The sequence below is a fragment of the Neopelma chrysocephalum genome, unplaced genomic scaffold (genome assembly GCF_003984885.1).
Source record: "Neopelma chrysocephalum unplaced genomic scaffold, ASM398488v2 Primary Assembly neopelma1_24, whole genome shotgun sequence".
NCBI lineage: Eukaryota > Metazoa > Chordata > Aves > Passeriformes > Pipridae > Neopelma > Neopelma chrysocephalum.
Genome location: NW_020897693.1, coordinates 1,803,767 through 1,827,006, shown reverse-complemented (window position 1 = coordinate 1,827,006; position 23,240 = coordinate 1,803,767). Strand labels below are relative to the sequence as shown.

General features: G+C 41.5%; 1 protein-coding gene across 5 annotated transcripts in view; it reads left to right on the top strand.

Annotated features, from left to right (window-relative positions):
* The window catches only part of TEAD1 (TEA domain transcription factor 1), a 157,774-nt gene extending 135,965 nt beyond the window's left edge, over nucleotides 1–21,809 (top strand). For all 5 annotated transcript variants that reach the window (XM_027699687.1, XM_027699670.1, XM_027699677.1 and 2 more), the window contains 4 exons: nucleotides 2,843–3,016; nucleotides 13,976–14,116; nucleotides 15,080–15,232; nucleotides 15,928–21,809. In XM_027699687.1, coding sequence (XP_027555488.1) covers nucleotides 2,843–3,016; nucleotides 13,976–14,116; nucleotides 15,080–15,232; nucleotides 15,928–16,041 — 582 coding nt within the window. In that variant the 3' untranslated portion in view covers nucleotides 16,042–21,809. The remainder of the gene's footprint in view (nucleotides 1–2,842; nucleotides 3,017–13,975; nucleotides 14,117–15,079; nucleotides 15,233–15,927) is intronic.
* Nucleotides 21,810–23,240: the final 1,431 nt, after the last annotated feature.

The following is a 23,240-nucleotide window of genomic DNA, read 5'->3' as shown; positions in this document are numbered from 1 at the left end:
TGGTAGCTTTGCAGCTGCCTTTAACTTTCCTTTTGTATTTAAAGTGTAGTAAGACTTCATGCTCCATGTCCCTATAAATATGTTTTCTTTTACTGAAGTTTGGATACTGAGCAATTTGTAGGTTTTCCTGGTTTGCAGAATAAGTTGCAGTGTATGAATTGCCTTGGGAACTTGCAGTTGCCAAACTGTAAAATGCAGCTCTCCCCTTCCCCCTTCACTCCATAGCCACTTTTGGGCCCGGCAGAGAGACACCCTTTTGGGGAGGCAGACGCTTTCCTGGTCGCAGGAGAATCTGAGCCCTCAATTCTATAAAAATGTGGTTAATTTGTACAACATGGAACAACTCCAGCAGGAAAGACTGAGAGGAAACAACCCCAAAATAAATAATGACCTGGTCTCTAATGGTGGGGGTGGTTTTTCAAGCCCTTACTCTGAATGAGAGAGACAGAGAGATGCCTGGGGGCATCTCACATCCCCAGGGAGAGCACAACTGCTGGGCATGCCGAGGCAGGCTGTGGGGGTGCTGGGGAATGGAAAGACTTAGGTTTAATTTTTCTGAGTAGGCTGAAGTGCTTATCTTTGCTGGGGAATTCTCATCATTCTCCTTGAAAAATGGAGATGTTTGCCTGAGTGCAGGTAGACTTCCATTGATAGCCTTGTTCAGGGACGCAGCCCATGCCCCGTCCTACTGCACTTCACCCCTGGTAGCTCAGGAAAGCAAGAGGAGCAGACTCCTTTTCTAGTGGTTCTGGCAGTTCCAAGGTATATGGGTTGCTGATACATTTTACTGAGATCTAAGTTTTTCAGTAGTGAGCAAGACAATTAAGAAATGTTCAGTGTGACTTTTTAAATTCTGTACTCGCAGCACTGCAAGCTGAATATGTGTCAAAACCCCAAAATTGGAACCATGATGCTTTCCTCATGTTACTTTGCATTTATTTGGTTTGGTTTGTTTTCTCATGTTAAAATCTCTCCTTAGTCCACTTTTGCCACTGCTGGCTGACGTGACCTGCTAGAATTGACCAGGAGCACTGTTGTGGTAGGCACTCATGGTTGCCAACTTGTACAATGAGTTCCTGTGTCCTGTTTAGTTTGCAAGCAAAACCAGTGCTGGGGGAGGATGTGCTGGCACACTCTCCCCTGTGAACATGCATCCAGCTCCCAGTCACCTGCTATTTCTCTGCCATGCCTGTTCTCTTCAAGGGAGAAACAGCTTCTTCGGGTCAGCTCTGTCCCTTTGGGGCTCCACATGCATGGAACAAAAGCTGGGCACATTTTCTGCTTGTGCACAGAGGAAGCTGGGATGGCATTCTTTCAAAGAGGCTGCAAGGGAAATCCATGGAATCAGTGATCTCAGATTTCGACTTGCTTGTGCAAACACCTTAATAGGATGTTACACTTTCCTTTTTCCTTCCACAAAATTAAAAAAGAAATACAACCCTGTAAAAAAACATGGACTGTATCTCATTCTTGGCATACACAGATGAGTGTTCTCTGGTTCTAAATTCAGATTTCACTGTGCTAGATGATTTTTTAATAGATTTCAATTTCATTTCCTAAGTGCAGAAATCTAGCCAGTCCATTTCCTTTTCCCCAGAGTTTTGGACATCTGCTAGAGAAGACTCTGCTCACACTGAAGGAAGGCTCTGAGTGGTTGTCCAATTCATTTAGATTTGTCATTTCAATTTGTTCATTCGGCAGGTACATTGTAAACAAAATAGCTTAAATGAGGTTTGCTTTGGGGTTTTAAATATTTTATTTGTGCTTAGCTTTTGGGAATTGCCCCTTATATACAGCATCTGTTCAATGTGACAGGGTTTCCTAGTGTTTCTTGACTGCGTATCAGCTTTCCTTTAACTGAGTTAGCAAAATGTTTTGTAATCTGCATAGTTAAAACCCTCAGTGTTTAATCGTGTCGCTCTCAAGCTCCTTCACTCTGCTTGCTTGACCATGGGAGGTGCTGATTGACTGGTGGAGGGTCTTTGGGGTTCATCCTTCCACTTTCATTTTGCTTGGAGAAATGGCAGCTTCTAAAGGACCATACTGGACTCCTTAGGAGGCTGCTGTTGACTTCACTGGGCCAAGGATTTCCCTCAGGCAGGAAAGGGATTGCCAAGGTGATTCCTGTGATTGTAATGAGGTGCGATGGGATGAAGTTTAGAAATGGGAAATTGAAGTGGAATGTATTTTGGCAGAGATGGTCATCTGTGGAGCAAGGTGCCGAGGGAAGGGGTAAAGGTTTGGCTCTTTAATATTACATGGGTCGAAATACTGGAGGACATACAGTGAGGACCATGTCCATAGGAACTGGCCTTCTTGTTACTGTCATTCAGGAGTGAAAAGAAAATCCCTTTCATCTCTTTTAGTTGAGTGGCATTAGCATATGCTATAGATAGAGGTTTGGGGCTTTTTAATAGATAAACAGGAGGTGTGTACGTGTGGGCTCCGTGGCACAAGCAGAAATTCAGGCTCTGAGGTCACAGGACGTTAAAAGCCACTGTTTAAAGAGGCAGAAATAGGCTTTCCTCATGAGCATGTTCGTCTCGTTATGCTTGGCGAAGCGCTCTTTATCACCGTGCTGCCCCTGGATCTGTCAGTGTAAATTACCCCCCTGAAGACGGCCGTGCTTTGGGGTTTGCAGTAGGGACACAGGTTTTTCTGATGTTGACCCTTGTTCACAAGGGTCTGTGACACAATCACTGAAGTTGTTCACGGAAATCATACTGCAGAAAATCACAGTCCCGGGAGTAATGTGTGAGTCATTTAATCCATCAAAGAGCACACACAGAACAAACCTCTGTTCTTTTCCTGCAGCACTGATTTTCCTGTTTCTTTCTTGCAGTACAATAAACACCTCTTCGTACACATTGGACACGCTAACCATTCTTACAGTGACCCGTTGCTTGAGTCGGTGGACATTCGTCAGATTTATGACAAATTTCCTGAAAAGAAGGGCGGTCTAAAGGAACTGTTTGGGAAGGGGCCTCAGAACGCTTTCTTCCTCGTAAAATTCTGGGTGAGTAAGACACGACGTGGAGGACCTCTCTTGTCGATGAGGCCTGTGTTTGGTGTTTAGTTTTGTGGAAGTTTTTCCCGTTGTCATGCACGGGGGCAAAGCTGTTTACCCTTCAGGTGGGATGCTGGCCCAGAGCCACTCTTGTTGACAGCTCCCCACAAGCCTGTGCAGCAAAGGCAGATGTGCCTGCACTCTGCTTGACACAGCTGCTGGGCAGGAGCCAACAGGTACCAAGAGCCCCCGTTTGGAAATGGGGAACTGCCATCTAGTGGTCCAAGGAAAAGCGGGGAAGGCGTAGGAATGGGGCCTGCTTTTTTAGCGTTTCAGATGTTCAACTCCAAACTCAAGTAGCACAAGTATCAGTCCTACCACCAGCCCACGCTTATGCAGAGAGGACCAAGCAGGATTTGAACTGAGTGTGCAGCAGGACAACTGTGAGCCTGGAAGGTTTTCTTAAACCTCGTTTGTTTGTTTGCTACAGCTCATCTGCTTTCCCCTTGCCTTTTTGTTAGTCAGCCATGGGACTCTGCTCCAAATGTTATATCTGTTCATGTCAGCTGTGAGAAAGAGTGAAAAAATAATACCAATGGAGGGCTGACATGTTGTATATTGATCTAGTTGTGATGAACTTCATTGATACATCAGATTTTTCTTCATGTATTTACAATACATGTTAGCAATACAGTCATAGAGTCATAAAATCATTTAGGTTGGAAAAGGCCTCTAATATCGAGTCCAACCAGTAGCCTAACATGGCCAAGCCCACCACTAAACTACTGAAAGGTTCACCCAAAAGGATCAGCAAACCTGTAGACTGAACCTTATGCTTATGCTGAAGCTTTTTCTACTCACTAATTTGTTGGGGTATCTTTTTGTGGTATACTCCTTTTCATAGCAACAATTATCATCCAAGCATTTTAAATTTGTCTTTTAAAGCCTCAGTCAAAGGGACATATGCAGGGTTTAATTGCAAGGTGGACAGGTTGAGGCTGAAACCAGAAAAGGTTGATCTGGAACCACTGCTTATGATCAGATTTCCTGGTGTTTATCCATGTGACTTGAAATACTCTGCACCTTGTAAATACCCCAGACTTCATATCTTTCCGAGAGTTTCCGTGGGACAAGATTTAGTACTGGAAACTGGATTGAGGGAGACTCTTTTCTCAAATTTGGGTGTAGAATGGCTAAACCACTGAGTAGGGGCTGTGCTGGACTGCAGAAGAAACCCACTGAGGAATTCATGGGACTTAAAACTGGGCATGGGAGATGTAGACCGAGTATTTGAGGGCTGGCTGAGCAAAGAGGCCAGGACAAGGAGACAGCAGAGAAGTGGGAGCTGAAACACATCAGGCATCAGTGACCTGGAACAGGCAGATGAGAGTGTAGGGTCAAAAGTGGGAAGAGAGAGCATTGGGATAACGATCCTACGGGGAAACATAGGGATGAAGACACTCAGCAGAAACAGGTATGTAAGAGATGGGAACAGGACAAGCATAAAGGCAGAAGAAATCTGGCTGCAGAAGAGTAGAGCTTGGAGTGAAGGGTCTGTGACCAGTAAATACATTTCCTTGCAAAACTTTGGCTTGAACTGAGGACCATCATCTCACCCATCCACCTTGAATGATAAATACTTGTGAAACCTGCTGGCAAAAACTGAATGTCACCTCACTTGCCTGTTCTCATTTCCCACAGAGAATGATAAGCCTCAGACTTTATACTAGATGCGGATGCAGCAGAGATTTGTGATATGGTAATTGATGTATTATACGTTCTACTTTTTCTCCATCTGGAAACTGATTTTCAGGCATGCTGAATGCTCAAAGATATGTCTAAAGCCAGTAGAGATCTTCTTTGGATCTTTAAGGTCTGTGTTGTACTCCTGACTTTGAAGTGCCAGCCTTCTCTGCTTCATCTCCTACAAGCAGTGCACACCTTTAACACTCCTGTCTCAGTTCCACATCTGTAACATGGGGGTGATACCACCCATTCACCTCAGGTGGTCACTGACAAACCAGAGTCGTGGCTGTTTATGAGGAATCAAGAGAATGCCGTGCAAAAAAGACCTTTATAAAATGAATAATTCTGTGTTCAGCACAGGTTTTGAGTAGTATTCAGGAAACAGGGGCTGGGCTACAGTGAATAACAAAGACAAAGAAATGTTGCATAGATGCTCAGAGGGCGAGTGTGCAGTTGTGTAGCTAAAGATTGTGACATGATACAGTTCAGCAGTCAGGATGTGCAGGCAACTTCAATCCAACATTTCCTAACCTCACTGTGCCTTCCAACATAATGGTCTTTTAATACAATTTTGTGTTGTATTAACTTAAAGATTAAAAAACATACAGTGCTAACATCCTTCTGAGTTATACATTAAAAATGTGGTGAGAACGCCTTCCTGAGCCATGACCTTACAATAGGCTGGTGGATTTTCTCTCTCATCAAGTGAGTGAGGCAGAGAGAGTTGCCTGGGTTAGTGTCTGAGTGTAGCAAGAGTCATGATGAATACTCTTCCAGCAATAAAGTTCACACGAGTGCCCCCCAAGTCCTACACATATCTAGAAATATGTGTAGGAAAAACAGAGGATGGCTGTGTAATTAGCCATGAGAGTTAGATCCTAAAGTGTCAACTCACTGTCCTTTATTTCCTTCACCCCAATAGGACTTTTCTTCAGCGAAAAGGATGCTGTGCCCATTTTGATGGGAAGTATTGAAAAACTGTTCTAAACAGTTATATATCACCAGGGTAAAGCTGGCACAGATTTCTGACAATGTTTTTGACCCGATTAGTAACTTCAAGTTTATTCATATGAAAATAGAATAATTTTTGGTTCAATGAAGTATCCACTTCTGAATAAGTATCAACTCTGAAAGTTCATCCTCTCTCAGGTTCTGTTCATGATATGTGATTATTTCTTAGCCCCAGCACTCTCACCATTTATTTTACCATTTCCTCCTCCCCATCCTTTCTGTTGTTTTTCTCCTTCACTATCATTTAGCCATCAATAGTTTGCTCAACAGTGTAAGCTTGTGCATCCTGGCACCAGTGACAGTGACAGTCCAGGTTTTGGTGGAATCTAATTGTAACATGGGTGAAAAAGGAACCTGTATTTTGGTCGGGCAAAATAGTACAGGAGTGAGAGCTCTCTGAGGAGAATCAATGCAAGGAAAACAGGGTCTGAGTGAAAGAAGTCAAGGCAAACCAGAGAAGGGAAGCAGGAGAGTGTTGTGGCATGAGAAGCTTGAAAGTGAAGGTGAGAATTCGATGCCAGAAGGGATGGTGACCCTGCAAATGGATTTAAGAGAAGCTGGTATGTCTCTGGAGGCAGCACAAAGGGTATTTTGCTCAGACATTAAATCTAGTGGAGAATGGAAAGATGGGAAACAGGAAGACCACAGATGAGTATATGCACTGAAGATGACTAAAGCAGATAGCAGATGAGCTCTGGTATCTGGAAAGAGCTACTACCCTTGCTCTTTCCCATTTAGTTCTGCTTGAGGCTTCTCAGCAGCATGGTTTTCCCTGTTTTCTTGGTTTCGGTAATAATGTTTGATTGCAAAAAAAAGTGGGAGGGAAAGATCTGAGGTCTTGCAAGAAGACATTTGGCACTTTTGTAGTTGACTTTGCAAGGCAGCACTGGAATGGAGTACAAAGCAAAGTGTGCTTTGCTTTGCAGAGCTTTATTGGTTCATACAGATTGTATCTCCCATGAAATACAACCTGGTGTTGGGAATGGGTGAGCTTCTGGCCTCGGTCTTGTGACCCACCTGGATGTCACACCTGTGGGCCTCTTCCTACCTAACAGTGCAGGAGGTCCTTGTACACCACCTCAAACACACAACCTTACAGCCCTGCAATGCAATTCCCTGGTCCTTGTCTTGCACCTTGAATGCAGTGACTCCGTTCCTCTGTTCTACCCCAGGTAGTCACTGGGAACTATAGAGCTCAGGGAAACACTGCAGAGACAGACAATTACAGTAATAGATAGTGGGAGCTTTATGTGGTATATTGTGCACTCAGCACAATAAGGAGCAACATCCTATGATATGGCACAGGAAGTTTGTGTGACAGTGATATGAAACTGGAGATTACAGGGCTATAAAATTAAAATGAAAATAAATATTCCTGAATTAATGTAAAAGTTGTGTCCTAGAACACTGATGATGCGGAATTCAGAGAAGGCTGGTGAATATCCACAGATGAAACCTTTCCCTGGGTGCAGGCTGAGTGCACAGTGCTGCTTCTCTCACCATAGTCACTACCAAAATAAGCCCAATCTATGTAAAACAACCAGGTATGACCCATGCAGTCTAACCTTAGAGTAACATCAACAAACCTCTTGGTTAGTTAGTACTTAAACTGTTTTTGTGACTTGGAAATAGCCCCAAAGTTTTCTGGTCTTTGAAGTTCTGATTAGCCTGTCTAAAAGCTAAGTAAACACATGGTGCCTCTGTTGGTTTCTTTTATTGGTTAAAGTTCTACTCATGTTGATATCTTAATGCTGGCCCCACTGATTACTCACTACTATTCTTAAATTCTCTAATGCTAAACAATACACTTAGGCCTCCTAAAGGAGTTCAAACTAAATGCTCGATTGCTTCTCCAGCTTTACCCCAAAATGTCTGTCTAAGACGCCGTTGCTGGCTTTGCCTTTTCGGCCCATTGTGCTGCTGCCCAGTGTTCTGCCCCTCAGAAATCCACCCTCCTGCTGATGGGCTGTTTGTCCCACTCACACCACCTCCCTTTTGAATCCAGTGCCTCTCAGCCGCATCCCCAACAGACATCTTCATTTTGACTCTGCTGTTATGCCCACATCCATCTCCATGGATTCCAGCAGGCTCCGTACCTCCCTTTATGCCCCTGCAGCTTTGCTGGCTCTGTAACTTGCCCTGTCTAGTGCTAGTTCATCATACATCTGAAAGGAGAAAGGGTGTTTTCTCATGGATGACATCAGGAAAAACCAACTGATACAAATTAATGTTGGGCTGTCAGGCTTTCTATGGATCTGATTCCACTGACTTAATTTTAAATGTTTGCAGTAGCTTGAACTATTCTTCTAACTGAGGAAAGCTTAGTCAGAGCTCACCACAACTCTGAAATAAAGACTCAAACTCATCTGAAGATGCGTGGATGATATTAATTGATGTTTAAAATGAATGCCTCTATTTGCAGGAATCTGCAATGCAAACTAGGAGTTTTAGAAAGTAATGCATATTATAATTAGGGCAAGCTTTTAAAGATGCTTTGAAGTCCTAAACATTTTTGAAATTCAAATGTGGGATGGAAATAAAGGAATCTACACAATAAAGGGACATTAAATTATGTCTCCCAAAATTTCACTGTTTTATAGATGTAAATATATGCCATAATTAGTGGTAAGTAACATGAGGAGGATAGTTAAGTTTATTCCTATTCTTATTCAAAACAGCTGTGGCATGAAAAATAATGCTCCTTCTCTTTGTGATACACTGGAACAAACAATTTACCCATGTAATCAGTGTTCAGAATGGCTTGTGCCTGTGGTCTCCTCCCACCCCCTCCTGAATTTATCCCCATGTGCCTCCAGCCGTCTTAAAAGGTGCAGAGATTCTTTGTGCCCTTCGTTAACACACGCACAATTGCGGCTACTGCCTTTTTCCCCCCCCTTTCTATTTTTACATGTAATTTATATTGCATAATCCACAATCTTGGATTTCCCTCCACACACAGACACACACACTCTCACCAGCTTGACTGGCAAATGATCTGCAGCTCACAAATGGGCCCCGTGATGTGAATGGGTCTATGGCCAGCATGCAAATGTATGCAAAACAAATTAGATATGGGAGAAAGCAGACATCCATTTTCTTTTCCCCATCGCAAGCCTCTCTTGCACAGGGAGCTCACGTGGTGCTCGAGGAGGACCCCCCTCACAAATTGATGCGAGGGCATTAGCGCTTGGGGGCCGGATAATGAGTGGAAGGGGCCGAGCAGCTGGGAAGCCGGAGCAGCTTGGCCTGTCCATCATGAGCCCAACCATGTGGCAGACCTGGACGCAATTCCTGAGCTGCAGGGTAACGCACGGAGCAGCGTGCCAACGACCCAGATGCTCCCGCTGGAAAAAATTGCTTCACAATTTGGAATCCCTGCTCTTTGATCGCTCTTCGGAGAGGAGGAGGGGAAGGCACGGCGCGGTCATATGAGTAACACACCTCCCCGCAGTCAGCAGTTGTTCAAACCTATACGTTGTTAATAAGTGACTTTAACGTGCTTCATGTTAACGACCGAGTGCCAGTGTAAATTGTCCTGGCCCTCCCCAAATCCCACTGTTTCCAGTAGGTGCTGTTTTCCTTCTACTCAGCAGGAAGGATTTAGGCTCTTCTCAGCAAATTTTGCTGGAGTTGCTCTTTTGTTAGCCAAAGCTGTTATTATTACACAAGTGCTCTACCCTCTGCCCCTGCCCGTAGCACAGAGCCTGAGAGCCCTTGGGAATGGGAAGATATTTTGATTTATTATTTGAACTCTTTATTTTGGATGCAACCAGCTCTGTTTAGGTGCTTGCTCCAGCACACTGGCAGAGGCTTCTCCACGCAGCACGCTGAACACTTGGTGCTCTTAATATGTAATATTTCCAGTGCTACCCATTGACAAGCTGTGCTTTATTAATGAATTAATCATGCTCTTGCACAAATGCTGCAGAGAGGATGCCAGAAAGCTGAGTGCCTCTCCCACCTCCAAATGCATTCAGCTAATATAAAACTCAGCACTCAGAAATAAATCAAAATTAGAGTTTTACTCTTGGAAGCAAATTCCATTTGTGTTTTTAAGTTGTTGGGGTTTTTTTCCCTAAATTGTATTGATCTTGTATTTTAAAACCCAATGAGTAAATGGACTCCTGTTCATCACACGTGCTCATAATGTTTGAAATGCCATAATATTTGGAATCATGCTGGCATAATTGAAGGCACCGTTCAAAATGTTATTTATCTGTATATGCTGCAGCAGTGCTCACCAACCCCAAGTTCCAGAGCCAGAGAACAGTTGCATGAGAAGCTGTACAGAAGGAAAAGCCGGTTTACAGCCCAGGAAGACTTCCAACCTGAATCTGACATACAAGAGAACAGCTAGAGACAGAGCACCAAGGAAATAATGAGGCAGAGCTGGTAGCAGCACGAGAGGCTGCAAGCACAGCACTCCAGATGCTTGGCTGTTTTTCACAGGGATCATTGAAGAATGAAAGTATGAGGAGAAGGCTAATAAGATACATTCCTGTGTTTCAATTTTGTTGTTATATTTATCTAGCCTTGCCTGTTCTGTAATACAGGCTGTGAGCCTCACTAAGTAACGCCTGCCTTTGGACAATAAGGCTGCTTGAACTAGAGCATCCCTTTCAGTTAGATATTTAGTTGGTTAAAAAAGACCCCAAGTAGTGGTGATTCCCACACATCTGAAATTATGCCAGTGTTCCATTGCCATCAGGGTTACCAGCCCCTGCCTTGTTTCTCATTTTGCTCTTGCGTAGCTTTAGCTTTCTGCCTTTTTATGTCCTTTTCTGCAAGATTTAATCTATCAGAAGACTCTTCGCCATGTAGCAACTTGCAGGCTATGACAAAGTTGTGGAAAAACTTCCCTTGGAAAAAGTAAGTAGATGGAGTTTCATTAGTCATTCACTACAAAGGATGTTTTCCAGACCTGAAATCATTCTTGTATTGCTTTTCTGAACACTTTCCAATTTTCCGACATCCTTTCTAAAATGTAGACACAAACCCTGGAATCAATACTGTAGTAAAGAGCTAAAGCTGAAGACCAGGGTGTTCATGTATAACACATCACCTTTTTCCCACTCAAAGCTGCACCTACAACTCTCACAGCCACAGCCTTTTTTTTTGGGGGGGGGGGTGTCTCATAATCTCTTTCATCAGTTCAAGAAATATAATTCAGCTTTCAGATGGATGTGTTTAGATGAACTCCTTACTATTTAAGCCATAACAATATAATTAAGTCCTTCACCATAATTTTGTAACCAAAGGTTTGTATTTTTCCAGCAGTGACAGTCTTTCCTTCCTTTCTCATGGTATTCAGCATGGAACAAAGCTTTCAACACCTGGTCCAGAGTATTGCCTTGGTGTGACAATCCCCTCTTCACAGTGATACACACTCCTGCCTAGTGCTCATGTGCTCAGCCTCTAGTGAGAAAGTTTGAACCCAAACTGAGGGGAAAGATTTGCTTTAGTGTGTAAGAATAGACAAAATTGTTTCAGTACTAAAAGAGGCTTTGGTGAAGCCTTCATTTAAGAGTATTTGCTTGCCAACTCCTATGATTTTTTTAAGTTGGTGTTAGACTATTTTGAAGAGTCTTAAAGCTTCAGCTCTCAGCAATCTGTAATTAGTTGACGATGAAAACTGTTGCTAACAAAATTCTGTCCTTCCCTGAAAACACTTTTATTGCGTGTTAGGCTCAAAAAAAAAAAAAATTGAAGAGCAAATAAGTAGATAAAGATAATACACATCTATATTACCATCATGGGACTTTTGCAACAGCATTGTGATTGCATAAGAGTAAATCATGACAATTGGGAGATAGTTTCAAGTGTTCTTCATTCAAACATCAGGGCCCCAGCCTGCATGTTTTGTGTACACAGGCCTCCTGGTGATTTCAGCAAGAGCTGGAAGAGCTGTGGGAGTAAACAACAGGGTGCCAGATGGCCACATATGTTACATTTCCAGGTTAAATGTCAGCACGTAAATACAACAATTAGGTATTTTTTTCAGTTGGCTTCAAAATCAGAAGGCAGCAGATAAAATGTTATTCTTTTTTTATTCTATAAATGGTTGTTATTGCAGCTTGAAGTGTAAGGTCTATGTGGTTGACTCTTTTGACAACATGAAATTATGAGGAGTGGTTTAGTTATGATTTCTTAAATATTTTGCTCATATCTGAAAGGAAAAAAAAGAGAAAATGTTTTGCTAGTAAAACTGTAATTGTGGTAGCAACAGGAATACCCCCATTTTAAGAGATTACTCCTATTATTATTATTATTTTTAACTGCAATTGTGCAGTTTTTTCAGCAGAAATCCCTATTCTTCAGAAATTCCAGTGGAGCAGCTGTGGCATGGCTGGTGGATGCTACAGTTTGTCGTGTTTAGATGTTTGTCATGTTTCAATTGCAAGGCAGCTGTGATGGCAAATTGTTTATTTACTATCAGCTCGGAACAATTTCTTACAGCTCGCTGTGAAAACACCGCTTTAGACGCACATTAAACATTAACTGCTGACCTCACGCAAAGCAGGTGCAAGAGACAAGGTGTAGCAGTGATAGGATTTCTTTCTGTTATGCAAAATACGTGACTATAGGGCTGTTTGTGTTACTGTGTGTAAACCTCAGGAGACTGCTCCGCTGATTAATTTACAAAGCCAGCCTCAAGTAATCTTAGACCTGTGTCTTCTGCGTACCACAAACTACCTCAGTATGTGCCATTATCAGCATGTTGCCTCAGAACGCTGTACCACAAATAAGGGCTGCAGACACTGAGTAGAATTAATGAGCCGTTGCCGGGTTAAAAATTAAATAGCAGTTACAAATGACCTGAACTACACTGAATGCTCAGCACTAGAATCATAGAATGGTTTGGGTCAGAAGAAACCTTAGAAATCATCTAGTTCCATCCCCCCTGCCCTGGGCAGGGACACCTTCCGCTAGACCAGGTTGCTCAAAGCCTCATCCAGCCTGGCCTTGAACACTTCCAGGGATGGGGCATACATAAACATACCTGTAAACTGTCTTTTAAAAAAGTTTCGAGGTAGACATGAAGGTACCTGTCAAGTATTTTGTGTTCCATTTCTATATTAGCAATAAAAACAAGCAGAGCAAGACTTGCAAGTGAAACAGTCGCGAAAGTGTATTTCCCTGGTAAAATGCTCATCTTGGAGTAACTTAAAAATTCAGGCAATTCTTAGCTGTCACACTGCAGTAGCTGATCAGCTATTTCCACATAAAAAGAAAACCCTGCCCGCTCTCTCCTTGGGCACCAAAGATGTCAGCAGAGCTAATGCCTGAATCAACAAATCCAGCTGTGCATATCCCTAGACTCTGCCTGTATCCGTATTAGCGCGCTTTTAAGTAGAGGACTTTTGAAAATGGATTGATGATGTCAAAGAGCACAGTGGCAGAACAGCTTCAGCGCTGCTGCAGGCCCGGGGAGGCTGGATTCAGCAGGTGACCCGTGTGGTTGCTTTGTAGCCAAATTAATCCCGCTGTGCGCAGGACTTGGGTTTGGGCGTAAATAATTAAAGGTAGCACTGTCCCTCACTTGATCCTGCAAGTCTTGTTGCTAGATATCAAAGGCAGCTGGGTAGTTACTGAGGCTGCAGAGAAATGCTGGAGGAAAGCAAACACTCCCAGCAGTATTTATTGGTGGGCAGGCACGGCTCTGCGTACACGGCTCACGTGCGGCCGGCGGGTTGCGTCACACGGCTCCCTGAAGTCAAGTATTTTGCTGAATCAACGCCATATGGCCTGACAGTCTTATCAGAGATCGATCCTGTGTTGTGCAGCTGTCTCCCTTTGCCACGAGGATTTCGTGGCTTTAAGAAAGGAAAAGGAGAAAGTGAGCTATGGCCTCTCCGGAGTGGGGGGGCTCGGTTGGATTTGAGACCGCGAGGCAGGTTCCCTCCAGAGGGGTTGGCTCTGGAGCTTCAGGGATTTCCATCAGCTGTCTGCCAGACAAGAACATCACCTGTAGCCCAGAGAAATACTGGGTCATCTTTTATTGCGTAAAATTTGAATAAATTGCTGCTTTCCTACGGTTTTGCTGCAACAGTTAGGCGGGTACTTCCCTGACAGACTTTTTCCATTGTTGCTGGTCACCACAAAACCACCCCCCTTATTTCTGAAAAGAACAGTGAACTAATGACAGCTTACGCTACTGACATCATCAAGTGAAAAATAAAATCTTCACCATCTATCCCTTTTTCCCAACAGGCTGACTTAAACTGCAACATCCAGGATGATACAGGAGCATTTTACGGAGTCACTAGTCAGTATGAGAGCTCAGAAAACATGACAATCACCTGTTCCACCAAAGTCTGTTCATTTGGAAAGCAAGTAGTAGAAAAAGTAGAGGTGGGTGCTGTGATGGGATATGTGGTATGATGCTCTGGTTCCCTTTTATTTTACTTGGGCTTTTCTCTCTCTCGTCTTTACTTGATCTTACCTGGCTTTTCCTTCCTTCCTTCCTTCCTCTAATCCTTCCTGAAAGAATATTTTCCTTCCCAGCAGCGTTTGGGTTCATTTTAACCCATGTGTGAGTGGTAATAAGCCCCACACCCACATCTGTTATCTGCAGTAGTTTTTTTATGGGAATTTTAGCCTAGAGCTGTAGGTTGAGCCTTTATAGATGTCCTGGTCGCTGTTCATGTACATCTTACACAAAATATGTTTTCTAACCATGGTGACCATAAAAAAGGTTTTAACCATTTCTATTATTCCAAGCTTAGAGAAAGCCAAAAATCCCTACAAGCCACTGAGTAGCTCATCTGAGCAATTGGTAGCTGGGCAGCTGGAGTCCAAGAGCCACACCCTTACCCTCCTTCAGCCCTTTATGAGCCCCTGCAATCTAAGTCAGCCTGGTTTTCTTCCACCTATAGTCTTGCATCTTTCTGTAGTTCATAAATTGCCTACTAAATCATGCAATAATATATCAATGTTTGTATGTGTATACTTAAGCATAAATATATAAGCTTATTTTGCTGTTCCCTTTGCAGATAAATGCCTCATAACTCCTGTAAAATCATCTTACCACAAAGTTTTCTGCCTAATATAATTTTTACTCAACTTGGACTTTCCGTTCTGTAATCCTCATGTGTTCAGTTTGTCAATTCACAGGTTAGAGAACAAGTAGTGATATTGTAATTTTTAACAATTAAGGGCCCTTGAATTTTTAGCAGGGCACTGCATAGCTCAGGCAGGGAGTCAGCAAGTAGGCGTATGTGTGTCTGAGCCACTTTCTTTTTTTTCTGTCTACACAAAGAAAGAAAAAAAACAGATTTAGTGGTCACTTTCTAAATGCTCTTTCTTATTTTTCAGACTGAATATGCAAGGTTTGAGAATGGCCGATTCGTGTACAGGATAAATCGCTCTCCGATGTGTGAATATATGATCAACTTCATACACAAGCTGAAACATTTACCCGAGAAATACATGATGAACAGCGTGTTGGAAAACTTTACAATTTTATTGGTATGGACTCACTTCTTACTTTTCCATTTCTAAAATACTCTCCGGCTTTGTATGTCTTGCTTAGCTTGTAATGTTGAGAACCAGTTTGCAGATCCCTTAGTCATGTTGCTAACTAGACAAGCCATTCCACTGACTTCAGAATGATACTCCTGGAATTGGGCGCTATAGATGCTTGGGATGAAAAGGCTCAGCTGGCTGAGAACATGAACAAACATCTTTGTTATTTTCCACAAATTCAGCTTACTTCTCTCTTTTTTTTTTTTCCACACAAGTCTGGTGTCTGTAGGGAGCCTGAGGCAGTAACTTTGAACCATCCCATGTGTTCTTACTGAGACTCGGCTGCAATACCGCAAATGTCAGTGGGGTTAATTAGTTCTTGGGTGGGGAAAACAGGCAGCTAACGCCCAACAGGTGATCTAAAGCACAAAGAATGGTCCATGTAGTGTCCTCTAAGCTGGTTTCATCAGTTACCCAGCTTGCTTTCAGTGCAGTGGCACCTCAGCCAAGCTGAGGATTCAGTCAGGACCGAGGGCTGGCAGCACAGGGAAGGTGTGGGGCTGCAAGCACAGGGCCGTGTTCTCCCTGCCCAGCTCCCTTTGCCAAGAGAACACAAGGTGATGAGGGTCATTTCTTGTTTCAGCCCTGGTGTTTCCAAGTGTGTAATGTCTGGTCTCCCTCTTCCTTCCCCCGAACAGGTGGTAACAAACAGGGATACACAAGAAACCCTGCTCTGCATGGCTTGTGTATTCGAAGTGTCGAACAGCGAACATGGAGCACAGCATCATATCTACAGGCTTGTAAAGGACTGAGCAGTTATTTATATATACACTTCATTTCACTTCTTTATCAAAACACAGACTGTAAACCTCAAACACTAAGTGGCAGTGCCTCTGGCCCAACTTTCACCCACATTTTTCTAAATCCTGTTTTAGTGAAGTCATTTTTAATGTGTTCATATATAATTGTAGCTGTGAAATTCTGGTACAGTTGTAAAAATTATTTCTAAAACTAAGTGTTCTTCAAATTTGTAAACCACAGTTCTTTGGGAAGACTGTATTTAAGAACCTAATGCCTCTGTCTGTGGAGGCCTATTTTTAATTCTGATAGAAAAATGTATGACAGAGCATTTGCCATGGGGAAAAACTGACAGCGTTTATAAGAATTTATTTTGGGTTTTTTTCCAACATGAAATACTTGTTTTACAATGCAAGTGAAATTGAAATGAATCTTTAGCTATAACTGTAAATGAGTACGCAAAGTTAATAATCTTTATAGAATTATCTTTGTAACTAATTAGGGTGAAAGATATGGACGAATGTAATTCACTAAATTATTTTTTAAAATGAAACATTTTTCTGTTTGAAACCAAATGAAAAATATAGCCTTAAGAAATGCCTGATAGAAACAGACAGGTCCTAAAATTAGGCAAATTTTGTATTTTTTTCTCAACGCTAAAACTAATCTTCTAATACATCAAACTTTCAAACAGGTATTGCAGAGAAAGAAAACATCATCCCTTACCCCTAACATATCTAGTGTATTTTAAAAGAGTATAAAGTTGTATTGTACTAATATGAAAATTTGATTATTTAATGAAAAAGATGGCTCATTTTGCAATAAGTAGGTAAATACTGAAGATTTAGACTTGCATTATATGTAGTCTTGTGTGTGCAGTTATATTTTATATGGACAACTATGTTTTCTAATAAGTTGAGCAAAAAACTTGCAACTCTGAAATGAACAGATGAACGGAAACAACTGACATTGCGACAGCATCAAGTAATTCGTAAACAGAAAGGAAAACACTAACGTGTTTGAAAGAAGAGTATGTACAACTCTGAAAGGATCAACAGCTTTAATATCTATGAGATGCTAGAAAATCACAACCAACAATCAGGCAAAGAAGATTGGAAAGTGGAGATTTATTTTTTTTTCTCCTTTTCCTCTCGGTCATGGTGCTCTTACACCTCCCCCAGTTGTCTCTCCAGTTCTGACTGGCCAAGACCTTTACACAAAACAAACACATACGTACCACGTGGGGTCTGTTGTCCTTTTGCATCCAGATGTGGTAGTATTCATCCTTCTGATATATTCAGGGAAGACTCCAGGAAGTGAAGTACAGCTGGAGATATTTTAATACTGTAAGGATTTGAACCATGGATGTGGGTGTGAGTGATTGTCTGAGGTAGCACGTGTGAGAGCAGTAGTCTCATTCCTCCTGGTCACATCAGAGAGTGTTGCTCCGTTTCTTCTCTCCTGCTGCAGCCCAGCACAGCCCCTCAGTTGCCCAAGTTGCCCATTTGTTTGGGCAGGTGCTGGGCCAGCAGCAGGTTCTCATGTGAAACCTTTGTCTGAAAGGCTGAGGGCTGCCCGACCAAGCACAAGCCACCTTAGAGATCAGTCATGAGGGTTCTTGGGAAGGTCTTTTGCAGTCCTGAATCAAAGAAGTTAACAATTAGCAGGTCCCTCCTCCCTACCCTTTTACAAACAGTGCCCATGCACCATTTAAGTGTAGAATTTACTCCCAGTGCTGTAGTCTTCAAAAAAGAAAGTTGTTTGGTTTGGTTTTTTTTTTATATTATATGCCTGCATAGTACTGTCTGTTAGAATTGCCCATTGTTGAGTTAGCTAGAATAGAACAGAGCCTAGCTGAGGTAGTGGGTCGCTGTGTGTCTGCGTCAGACCAGGTTCAGACTCAGCACTGGTGAGGCCTCGGGTTAGAGAACGATGCAAAAACCACTGAGGGGAAGGGACACTGCTTTAGTTCCTCAGCCTGCCTCTGATCTGACTCTGGTACGTGGATGATTGCTGTGATGTCTAGCTGTTACCTGCTTGTGGATATTAGGGCTGATGATCTTTCAGTTTTATATTCTGCGAACTGAACAGAGAAATATGTCCATGGTAAGGTCTCTTTTAATGCTCATTTTTAACACTAACAATCACATCAGGAAAAGCACTGCATTGTAACAGCCTAACGGTAGCCCTTTATTCTAAGCACTTGGTGTTACAAGTCAAAAACTACTTTGTTTTTTTGTTCTAAAGTTGTCTTTTATTTAGGGTTTGAATTGTGGGTTTGGTGATTTTTTTTTTAATTTTTTTTTTGTTTGTTTGATAACAAGCAAACTCTTTAAGGCATATAAAGTATGTAAGTCAATTTGCAAAACCAGGTACAGGTTTTTTTTAATAGAGTCTGACACACTACATATGCCATAACTATAGGGTATAAACAGTCACAATGTTTATTGGTGTTCACATATGTAATATTAGGGAAACTACTTCCATCGTCTTTTCTTTACACTTCTGTAAATGATCCATACCCTGTATATGTTAATTCTTAAAAGCCTTAATCCTTCAACTGTTGAGTGTGGGGTGTGTAGTCCAACAGGCTGCCTGTAAACTGTGAGCTCTTTTGTAAGCTGGAAGTACTTATCTTGTTACTGTTACTTTTTTGTAGGAACCTTTTAATTGAGAGCTGCCAAAGCATTACAATATGCAGTGCCTTAGCATTATATTAGAAGAACCTTTAGCCTCTTAACATAAATTTTGTATGTTGTTTTATTAATTGGTTCCATTTTTAAAATATCTGTATTTTTTCCCACAGAAAAAAGTATTACTCTTTGACTGCTTGGTCTAAACCAACTGCCTGTACAAGTCAGTCCCATTCCTACGCAGATAAATGCCTATACCAAAAGGAAAGGTTACAGATTCTTAGTTCTCCGTGAAAAAGTGAATTGTATTAATAAATGCTGCCTTTTTAAATTTCATGACCAAATAATTAATTGTGACTCTTCTGCACTCTAGCATGAAAGTGCCTTTGGTTTGAAATTCCAGCTTAGAAAAGTGCTGCCATAATAATGACAATTTGTAGAGAGACCAAAAATATTTAGTTATCACCGTAATGCCTTTGGTTTATTGGAATAAGTTGAATCTACAGGCCTCCATTCACAAAAGAGCACCATTCATAGCAAAGTGATTTTGCTAATGATCAGCCTGCTGAAGAATAATCTACTGTTTGCCATTTCTGACAGCATTGCAAACCAGCAACTGATTTGTCTGTGATATAAAAATGAAAATATTCGCGTTTATATTCTCTTCATCCGGTCACGCATCTGCATAATGAGAGATCCATATACTGCAGAGTTTCAGTGGACAGACATGACTTCACTGATCTCCTCTAATAATATTTCGGTATCTGTGAAGATTCTTTGTTTAGACACAAGATTTTGTTTACAAACCTGTGCATGCTGAAAGTCAGCTGCATAAACCAAGATGAAAATGGAGAACCGAGAACAGCGATAGGGAAAATGGAATTGTGTGTTTTTAAGCATTGAAATGTTGAGTGTGAGCATTGTGGATGAAGGTGCTGTTAGAGGAACTCTGGCCAGCACGATTCAAAACACAGGGTTGTTTTGTTTATCTCCCAGATGATGTCTTGGAAAAAAAAATTAGCTCCTCTTAATAACGTGTCTGTATTTGATACCTTCTGTGAACGGGGGCCATACTGTACACTGCAACTAAAACTGATGGGAAGAGGAGCGAGATTTTAAGAAAACAATGTTAGAAAGAACAAATATCAGCAAAACCAAAAGCTGTCAGAGGGATTATATAGTTGTGAATACAATTTTAACTTGATTTTTAAAGTATTTGATGAAAACTAAGATTAACTTTTTATATAGAGAAATATTGTGACACTGTGTGGTAAATATTGTGATAATTCAAGTTCCCTTTCTCTAAAATATTATTTTTGTTATTCCTTCAAGGTCTAAATCTCACTTACCTCTATAAGACAAGTAATCCTGTTGAACATAATGAGACTGAGGTAGGGCAAAGACACTTTAGCCCCACAAGCAGAGCAAAACATTTTCAGTTATTGCCAAACATTGCAGCTGTACTAGTCAATATTTGTGATAAACTACACCTCTGTCTCATTGAAATAAGAATAATGGTACCATTTGGGGCTGTTAAAAATTACTACTAACAAATGTAGTTTTACTTACTTGAATTCCAGACCGATTTTATTTAGGTACTGCACCACTATTTTGAAGGAATTGCAGACATAATGCCTGTTTCTCACTTTCCCTTTCTCCCACAGCTACAGCTCAGTAAGTTTGGCAGTAGCTTCTTCCGTTAGACCTCCATGGGATGGGCTATTGGGAATAATGAAGGGTGTACATTAATGTTGAATGTAAGTAACTGGCCACTTCGGGGCAGATACAGCATTTGACGTACTGATCCATATCTATTTATTTTTCCACTGCGGGTCCTGGGGTGTGCTTGCTTCCTGAAGCAGTTCCCCTTGGAGTTTTCCTGGAGCACTCAGTCTGTCATGCTGAGAAACTCCTCTCCTTGACCCATACTGAATACACTGATACACGTGCCCGGTCACACAGCAGATGTGTATAATAGAATCCAGTTTTGTACTTTTCTCAGGATGATCTCTTTTTCCCCCCCCTCTTGCCTTTCATAACAAGATGTTTAGCCCCCTAAAAAAAGATTGAGGCTGGATAAGTCAAAGTACAAGAAACACTTCGGACATCTTCATCTTTTAACTTTTCAGGTCATTCTTGCTGAGATCATGTCATTAGTTTCAGTGTGTAAATTAAATCTTAAATGCACTCAGTTGACTAAAAGGAGATGGATCCCTGTTACCTCCTTACAGAATATATGTTTTTGTTTTGTTTTGTTTTGTTTTATGGGCCTCTGATTCAGGCTCATGACTGCAGACAAAAAATACAATATGTGCCTGAAAAAAAAAAAAGACAAAAGAATTTTATAACATTGAAAACCTGAATAGCCTTTAATTCTTAAGTACATTTTATGTAAAACAGGTTGGGTTTTTGTTTTGTTTTGGGGTTTTTTTGCCATGTGCATTTGTTCACATTTGTAAATGACTTAATGGAATTCTCACTTTATGTTTATTTGTGTAATGTGTATAAAATGGGTTTGTGACTTAAGCATATTCATATATGGTCAGTGGTTACTTTAATATTGTACTGCTGCTGGTAACTTTTGATGTAGAACTTGCCTTTTGATGATAAAGTACCTCTAGGTTAGACAGTGAGGGAAGGCTCTTGGAAAAAAACTGAATGTTCTCCAATGTTTTCTTAACATATTTGCAGAAGCTTTCAAAAGGAGTTTCAGTCAAACCTCTTGGCAGTACAGTATTCTTGTATTTGTTATTGTCTGTGTGTAGGTACTGGTACCTTTTTTTTTTTTGTTTAAAATGTTTTAAGTGTTGGCTTTAAAGTGAATTTATCTTTAGTATGATAGTAATATGAAAATTATAGGTTTTGTGTGCAGAGAATTTTTTTATAAAGTGCTTTGTAAAAAAAAAAAAATGTATTCTAGCTTTCGCGGTACATATGTGTGATAACTTTAATATCCATGACAGTTAAGTGCAATTATTTCATCACTCTAAAAATGCTATTTTTGTGTCGGTTACTGCAGGTGTTTTCATGTCTTTGCAAAGTGACACATTTTGATGCCTTCTTGATAAAGTGGTAGAATTTTTGTAGCTTTCTAGAAACTTTGTATTCATACAGTATCGATTGAAAATAAAGACAATGAAAGTGTTTTGTGCATTTATCTTAATCTCTTACATCGATCTGTTTTTAATGTTGGGTTTAACTTTCAAAACTATTTTCCAAAATAGCACAAGGCCTGACTTGCAGCAGGTACCTCTGTACCTTCCCAAGGGTGCAAAGGACATCCAGCAGAGTTTACAAAAACCTGTAGGGATGGCACTCGAGGCTGGCACATCTGGAAGCTTTGTTAAACCAGGAGTCCATAATCCTTCCTCTAGCTTGTATGTCTTCCTGAAGAAACGGTGGTTTTGAAACAGCAGTTAAACTGCACTGTTAAAATGGGAAAAGCCACCCAGGCCCCTTTATTCCAGAAGCAGGAATGACCCGTTCAAAATCTTACATAATAAATGGTTCCAAATACATCACTACCCTGGCAACTAGAGCTGAGTGAGGAGCATGGTAGTTACCTGAGGTTGAAGTGTTTCTTCCAGGACAATGGGAACTGTCCTACTCTGCGGGAACTGAGGTCCTAAAAATGTGACATCTTTTCAAGAGACTGGTTTCTTGTTTTCCTTGAACCACTTGCCCCTCAACTACCCGCTGTACCTGGTATGATGAGAGGATGAAGCGGGATCAAATAGTCTCCTTCATTCACGAAGTGTGACCACCTAGCTAGGAAAAAAAAAATAGAGAAAGGAAAAGAGAATAAGAGGGATATCCTGGATCAACTGAAATCAATGGGAAAATTACCAGGAATTGGCAGAGGGGAAAAAAAAAAGTACATCTGGCTCATCTCTTCTTCAAAAGGGGAGCAGTGGCTTTTGAATAAACCACATGCCCCTCCCATACTCCCCACTTCTCCTTTTGGGTGGCAGATGTTGCACTGCCATTTTTAAAATGCCAGCAGAGCACCCCCCCATGTGCAAGATGAATGGGTTGAGAACAATGCACAGATATGGTCTGTTTTGACCCTGTTTTCTCCTCTTTGTTCCCCATTAAGTATATGGCTTCAGCCCTTTGAAGTGGGTTAGCAGTTTCAGAAGCAACCTGCTTCTTAATTAAGGTTCTGCTTCTTAATTAATTTAGGTTAGAACCATAAATCTTCCACCTTTGGGAAAAGTGTCGTGCAGTATTTCAGATTGGGAGTCCCCAGTGCAGTGTCACACCATTAGTTTATTAATGAGCTGGTTTCAGCAGAGGCAGCAGCCTCTCCCTGAGGAAGCCTGGCCTGGTTTGCACGGGCAGGGAACAAAGAAGACAGACCAGTTACTCCATGCACAGAAGGATGAGCTCTTAGTGGTCCATGGACTTTTCTGTGGATTTTAATGTGGTTTTTTTCTAAGATGCAGCCTATAGGACACTACAAATCCAGAACACATTTGATGCTCACAAACCCCAGGAGGAAAAGGAGGGTTCAGAGCTAAGCAGTGTGTTAGCAGATGTCTATAGTTCCCCCACACAGCTCTAGCTGTTCATCCCAACCC